This window comes from Ixodes scapularis, unplaced genomic scaffold, assembly GCF_016920785.2.
Source record: "Ixodes scapularis isolate PalLabHiFi unplaced genomic scaffold, ASM1692078v2 PGA_scaffold9__187_contigs__length_104089568, whole genome shotgun sequence".
In the NCBI taxonomy this organism is placed as follows: domain Eukaryota; kingdom Metazoa; phylum Arthropoda; class Arachnida; order Ixodida; family Ixodidae; genus Ixodes; species Ixodes scapularis.
This window is the reverse complement of record NW_024609884.1, coordinates 22,238,086-22,245,696: the sequence shown is the minus strand read 5'-3', so window position 1 is coordinate 22,245,696 and position 7,611 is coordinate 22,238,086. Positions and strand designations below refer to the sequence as shown.

The 7,611-nt window shown below is 44.9% G+C and overlaps 1 protein-coding gene across 1 annotated transcript; it reads right to left on the bottom strand.

Moving 5' to 3' along the window:
- Positions 1-1,680: 1,680 nt before the first annotated feature.
- LOC115319433 (glycine-rich cell wall structural protein 1.0-like) lies at positions 1,681-6,978 on the bottom strand. Its single transcript, XM_040504586.2, has 2 exons — positions 6,561-6,978; positions 1,681-2,051 (listed from the first exon to the last, which is right to left on the bottom strand). Exons 1-2 carry the CDS (start codon positions 6,976-6,978, stop codon positions 1,681-1,683), a joined length of 789 nt encoding a protein of 262 aa, XP_040360520.2.
- Between the last annotated feature and the right edge of the window lie 633 nt (positions 6,979-7,611).

Here is a 7,611-nt window from a genome sequence, read left to right as displayed (position 1 = left end):
CTCAATGCTAAATGCCCTGAGCTCGACTACCCACATTTTGTTCAATCAGCCAGTGCGAGATCGGCGTTTTGACATCATCGCAACCCGCGTGCAAGAAGCAGACGAACTTGCGCTCCGCATAGCGTTGGCTGCGGTCTGACCTAGAGTGAAGCAGACAATAGGGCCAAACTCTGCACACCTGATTTCACGAGACAACGTTGGAATAATATGCATGTTCCTATCAAGCACACTCCACGCAAGATATTTATCATAGTTTGTTCCGGATCCGCTTTTGTCCGCTTGACTCTCACTGGAAAGCAGACAAGCGTGAAAGAATACAAGACGGGAGCAACATTCGACGGCAACTTTCAATGTTTTAATTTCTCCAATTTTTTTCCCTCGTTTTTGACAATGGCTGAGCCGCTTGATCCAGCCGGCTGTGACCCGCCTTGTGACGTATTCGATGCTGACATCTGTTTATAGAAAAGCAAAGCACAGAACAGCCCAATTTGCGCGCTTCCATTGCTGATAAGCTCTTTCTATTTACCTTCAGGTTTTCTGGAGACCATCTGTCAATAACTTCATAGTCAATAACACTTTAAGGAACGCAAGGCGGAGCAAGTCCTATAGGCATCAAATTATCGCTCCTTGACCAATCGAATTGCGGCGCCGGTAGAAACGCCGAATATTGAATTCTAAAATAAAAAGCATAAAATGTTTTCTTTTTTTTTCTTTTTTACAGTGGAGCTGTTCAGGGCTAGTTTCCCCATTATCGTGTCCGGTACCAAACAAATGTCGACAAAGCACTGTGGTTGCCACCGTCGCTCATAGATGGCGGTAGCTGTTCAGAGTGTTTTGTAGTGTTGTGTTTGCCGGTTGTCTGCTTGCCGCCGTCGCTCATAGATCACAGCCACCTTTCCAGCATTTCCACTCTGGCCAATGTTACTACTCTGGCTTGCCGACTTGCGGACGGCCATTACTTTATTTCCACCATAGTACAGCTTCGCTGGTCTTCCTTCTTCACCAGGGTGGAAAGGCTGAAGGTTTTTTATTATTATTTATTTGAGAATACTGCCGGCCAACTTTTGAGGGCTAAAGCATGATAAGACATCAGAAACAATCAATGAGTCGAGTAAGCACAACAACAATTAACAAATAGCTTAGTCATTGGTGACAAAAAAATTCATCAACTGCACTTGCAAATAAAGCGGTATAAGCGTCACACTTGGGGGCAACTCATTCCTTTCATAAACAGGACGAGGAAGAAAGGAGTACTTAAAAACATATTTTCCACAACAGAACTCAAGGAGCAAATTAGCGTGCTTCTCCCTTGTATCACGACTCGCGTTATACCAAATAATCATCAAAATTTAAACCAGCTTTAATATGAGTTTATATTATGCAAAAACTTTAAAAACGCTTTACTTTCCTTCGACATGATAATATAGACACTCCGGAGGTGGTGTACAACGCTGTAACCTGCGAATCTTTGCCGTATGAGTTATAAATAAATCAGATAAGCCACTCCGTACATCCTTAAGCTGTTATATACTATATTTTTGTACACAGGGCTGAGGAAGAAGGGTGGGGGGGGAGACTTAGAATTCAAGGGGAAGCTCAACGTGGATAATTTTGAAGTTTACTTACCATGCTTAGGATGGGGGGGGGGGGGGGGGGGGGGCTCTTGTTGGCCGCATACAGTCAACCCTTGTAGTCACCAAATCCATAGCCACCAAGCCCGTAGCCACCAAGCCCGTAGCCTCCAAAACCGTAACCACCAAGACCGTAACCACCAAGACCGTAGCCACCAAGACCATAGCCACCAAGGCCGTAGCCGCCAGGGCCATAACCTCCAAGGCCGTAGCCACCAGGACCGAAGCCTGCAAATCCGCCCCTGTATGCGCCTCCAAAACCAGTGTGTGCTACGACAGCACCTCCACTGCTAACTTTATTAACGTGGTGGACGCTCCTGACCAGGAAGGCTGGTCCGGCCACTACTTTCGACAGTCCAGCACCGCCACCTCCGTTGAGAAGAACAACGCTGCTTCCTAATCCAACTCCGTTGACTCCAACTGCGCCGTATGCTCCGTATGGTCCATAGCCCCCTCCATAGCCAACTAATCCGCCAGCGAAAGCGGTAACCAGGAGGGAGCAGAAACAGATGCTCGAGATCTGCAGCAGGACAGGAAGCAGGGTAGGCTTGAAATCAATTGTTATCTTTGTCAGTCTAGTGAAGCGTTGCAGTCTGACAATAATTTCCTCTTTAGACAGGTTTATATGAGAATGCAAGCCCATGCTGTATGTAAGGGGATGGATATCTGTAAAGACCACGTCTGTTTTCAACATTCGTTGCATGTGATTCAATTACATCATTTTCAACGCCATTCGAGGTGACAGAAGAACTAACTCATGACTATGTGAATTACAAACATATAAACAGACATTGTAACTCTGGAGCGTGGGAAGATATGGGACAAGCTCGAATGCGAAGATCCAGGCACCATCGACATTTGTGCTCTATTTGTGGCTCTACATAAGGTTGAGGCTTGTAAAATCAAATTTATCTTCGTTACGAACTTTGTGTTTTGCGTTTGGTTTTGAGGTCCGTGTTGTTTCTGACCCGCTTCTTTCCAAGCTCCGGCATTACAATTTTTGTGCTAACCCAGCTCGTCGTCACAATTCAATTAACTAATAAATGTAGCCTTTTTTAGTCATATAATGTTCTAAAAATATTACTATCTTTTTTTCTAGATATCAACCCCATTTTTAAGCCTTCCTCTGGGATCCTCTGGCTGAGACAGTAGCCTCAATGGAAAGCGCGGTATGATTATACTCGTAGGAATTCGAAAACAAAATTGCACTTCCTGAGCAACATATTCGCCATCTGTTAGTCAATCTTCTTAGAACATTACACTGCTCCAAAGTGAAATCTAATTTGAGTGTTAATATCAAGAGCCTGCTGGGCTACCCTAGCATTTAAATCTATAATATTTCTTAGGTGAATACTCATATCCTCAGACAAAAAAGTAGTTGTTGCACTTCTTACCAGGGCCTTCATTGTTGACTTCAACTGGAGCTGACTGAACCTTAGGAGCGAGCATGGTCCTTTTATACCCAAAACCGACGTCAGTAGCAGCACGTGCGAACGTCCATTGCGATTTTGCATTCTTTCCGTACATCCCCGGGTATTTCTCCGAATCCAGGAAACTAGGTGCGACGCCGGATATTCTAGCTCGCAAACAGTTTTTGCAAGATCGAACTCTCAACGAGCACGATATCCCAGATCAAAGAGGCTACATGCGCAGCATCGATCCACCTAAGTCGAACTGTGTCTGCTTTTGATTGGAAATTCAAGGAGTGAGCCGTGCCTGGCGGCCTATTACTAACTTTGGGTCTTTTTCGAGCGTCGGTAAAACTGAGCACAATTCTCCTCCCCTTTGCGTCTCTCGCAGATAAAATGGCTTCTTCCGTCTTCTTCTTACTGTAGTAGAGATCAGTTACCACTCGCACATGTGCACCTGGTTGGAACGGGGACTTTCCTGGGTGAGTACAGTGCCCCCGAACTTTATGCAGCCTCAGGACTACAAGCATGGTGAGAGATGGCGACAACTCGGCAGTCGGTTAGTCGCGTTGGGACAGCTGGTCTTGCAACCCTAGGTCGAATAGTGACCCAGGAATCAGGTAACCATGTAGTTACAGCGCTTTCCACTAAAATAGCCCCCGAACCAGCCAAATATGGGCGATGGCCCATATTTGGCGATTGCCCATACTATACACTTCAAAACTATAGTTTTTGGAGTGTATAGTACCCACATGTAACGTGAGTGTGTAGTCAGAGAAGGTAAGAGTGGCTGAAAAACAGCTGAAGATAGACCGAAAAACGGTTGAAGAGCGGCTGAAGAGAGGCGTACCCTCTTTTTCTTCCTCCCCCCCCCCCCCCCTCCTTTTTTCTTCCCTGACCCGGCATCGCTGATGCCTTCGCTAATTTATTTGTTTCTAACTCACCTTAGATACATCGACCGTTTATGTATGTGTAGCTGTTCTTTTTTTTTTTTTTGTATGTATTTTAACTTTTTATTCCAGTCGTATTTCCATTTTGTGAAATAATCACACCTCCTACATTCTAACAAGAAACTCGCGAAATTAAAAAAAGAAAAAAACGGACACAGAAAATTGTACTGGTCATGGATGACTCACATATTTATGTTTGGGGCTCTAAACTGCATTTTAAATTGTCATGACACCAACGCCCACATTTCTCATACCTTAAAAACTGTTCGACGTTCTTGTTGTTTTTTTTTTTTTTGTTTTTTTTTTGCGCAGCTTTTAGGCGCTTGTTTTTGGGTTGACTGGCGTCGTCGGCGGCGGCGGCGTAACCACGCGTTGCGTTATGGGATGTTCGCCGTTAAAGTTAGCGGGAAAATTTTCAGGCTAAATTTAGCGGGGCAAATTTCACTGCTAATTTTAACGGATAAATGCCCCTGCTTACTTTCGTGGGAAAATTTCCCCGCTAAATTTAGTGGGAAATTTATTGAAAATTTCCCGCTAAAAGAGAGGGGAGCAGGAGAGGAGCAGGGGAGGGTACGGAGTGGGATGAGAAGCATACCGTCCCCTCCGTACCCTCTCTTTCTCTTCCACAAGAGCTGCGCTCTAATTTGGCATTACAGAGAATTGTAAACGTCTTTCATTTTTTTTTCAGTTTTGGTTGTTTTCAAGCGTTCGCTTGGTTTCAACCAAATAACGCTTCGAATATTGGCATTGGGTAACGTGATTACTGCAGTCAAAAATCCTCAAGAAACACCGGGCATGCGTATTTATTTATGCAAATCAATCGTACCTTAGCCACTTGCATTTTTTTTTCTCAGTCACCATCGCTTAGATACCACAAGGTCCGTGCACACCTCGCCCACCCCAAAACTTCAGTGCACCTGGCTTGACTTTATACCAACGCGATGCACTGATTAGACCATAGCACGAAGCGCAGAATGGCGTCATACCTTTTTGTCGAATCGGTGCTCCGACATCGGGCAACGGGCATTAAAGTTTTGTGGTGGCGGGTGAGGAGATGTGCACGGGCCTTGCATTATCTATTAAGTGTTGCTTTACCTCTTCACAACTCGCTCTGAGGCATTTTTGAAGCAAGGTGCCTATATAATTCTACTATAGCTCAAATTCACTTTGGTGAATTTGATTTGTTTACGGGGTGCAAAGCGCAGTGAACCTAAACATTTTTTGCTCACGAGACTCCCTGGAAGCTGGTTACATCTATCGATGAGAAACACGTAATATCTCTATTGAAGTGATGAACATGGAACTGGCTTGTCAAATTATGCATTTTCAGACTGTCAATGACCGCATACCTTCTTCTAAAAAGAAAAAGCCGGAAGGTGTGCTTTTATATGGCGTATATAAAACACCAATTGGTTATGATTACTATTACAGGCAGTCAGTAACAATAATTTAGCTCATCACACCCCTAATCATTCGACGTGGTGATGTCCAAGCCGCCGGTCGAGTTGCCCGAAAGACGACCGAACGGGTCTTGCCTTCTTTCAACCAAAGTGCTAGCTACAGAGGCAGGCTTTATGGTGCGCCTCTGCTTGGGGCGGAGAATTGAAAACTGAAGGGCGAAAAGCAACAAACGGTAGGAATGAAAGATTCCAAAGCCGGGTATGTTCATGGGGAAGACAGCTGTCATTTTTTTATTTACATCGTTTCTACCCGCATCGTGAATCCGGTGAGGAGACTGCAGTCCGGCCGCCCAGTGCGGTTGACAGTTGCCAGATTCCATGATGACTCTGTCATTTCCTTTTGTGCTTTCTTAAGCTGGAAATAAACATAAATGTTCCGCGTTAAGTAGAGCCACTAACGATGTTTCGAGAGTTGACATCTGAGTAATTCTCCCCACATAACTACTGCCTAGTCTCCACGTTATCTTGTGCTGTTTTTGTTGTCGCAGTCACAGGCAGGATGAGAACATCGAGCAGGTCCCTTCAGTTGCTCCAGCTCCAGCGCGAACTTCGTACCTTCGATAACACCTTGGCGTCTCGTGAGCTTGGGCAGTGCACACGCTGCCAAAGCACGACGGAGGGCAACGAGCACGTGCTGCAAGCCTGGCATCCCAAAAGAGACGACCTGCGCATCTTGCCAGTGACGATAGATAGCTATGTCTACGCCTCTTCGTCTGAAGTGTGACAGAGCGTCTGCATAAATGATTACTATATATAAAGCTATTTTTTACTCATCTTTTTATGTCAACAATTATGTTCTACTGGAATGCATATTACCGTATTTTGCATATTTTCTGCTTGACTTTTGATTATGCAAAAAATACTCTTATTTCATGTGATTTTTCTACTTCCTAGATAAGAAACCAGATGATATCAAGTATCATTCCACAATAGGCTGCAATATGAAAATTTGTGCTACAGACGCTTATTAACACTCGTCATTTAAAAACTTTTTTTTTGTTGTTTACGTTTTTGGATTTACAACGAAATCTGGCTTTAGAGCCAATATTTACCATTAAAGAAGTGGTGACTGTGATGTTTTCTAGCCCTTCTTGTAAAGTCCGTATCCGCCGCCATATCCTCCTCCATATCCGCCTCCGAGACCACCGAAGCCGCCTCCGAAGCCACCTCCTCCGAAGCCACCTCCTCCGAAGCCACCACCGTAGCCACCGCCCAAGCCAGTGTGAGCTAGCACAGCACCTCCTCCATGAAGCTTGTGGACGTGGTGCACACTTCTGACCAGGAACGCTGGCCCGGCAATTGATTTCACGAGTCCGCCTCCGCCGCCACCACCGAGCAAAACAACGCTGCTTCCCAGGCCAACACCGCCTCCGTAGCCTCCGCCAAGACCGCCTCCGAATCCACCAAGTCCAAATCCACCACCTCCGTAGCCGCCGCCTAAGCCTCCTCCATATCCGCCATATCCGCCATATCCGCCAGCAGAGGCAGTGGCCACGAGAGCGCAGACAGCAACAGCGACAACCTGCATGTGTGTCTCGTCATCTTCGGGTATTCCAGGTCGTCTTTGAGAAAGCAATAGAAATGCAACTTTTATCTCAAGGACACCTGACTATAGCGAATAGGGCATCAGATATAGAAAACATATGTTATTGTATTCAAAGGACATACTTCCTTGTTGATCTGATGCTACTCAGAAGTAAATATTCCTCTATTTGCACTTAGCGAGCGAAGTCTACTGCTAGACGAAGTCATTATTGCCGGTTACATGGCTTAAAAGTATCCACAGCTATAAGAAGAACAGGCAGGGACTATCAGGAAGCTAGACGATATTTCCCGCACATATTTATGCATATTATACCGATTTTCTTTTTTCTGTCCTTTACTCCTCGGTAAAAAGCTGACCTACTACTGCCCATTGTTATCAAACGAATAACAACGTGGGACTGATCTACAACCCCTTAAAAAGAACCTTTTGGCATATTGGATGTTACAATCACATAAAAGGTTACATTGTATGTGTATCTAAACTAGCTTAATTTCAATTATGCATATGATATAGCCAGAACTAGGGGTTTGCTAATAGTAGATCGAAGCGAATATAGCAGTGTCATTACTAGCTTCAACACTCAAAATAACCAATTTTCGGGGCTTCCTTTTGCAT

Bases quoted from the DNA above. Each gene is read 5' to 3' on its own strand.
- LOC115319433 (XM_040504586.2), bottom strand. From the start codon at position 6,978: ATGCAGGTTGTCGCTGTTGCTGTCTGCGCTCTCGTGGCCACTGCCTCT. The intron at 2,052-6,560 runs GCGGATACGGAC...CATACGGCGCAG, and splicing joins ATATGGAGGAGGATATGGCG to TTGGAGTCAACGGAGTTGGA.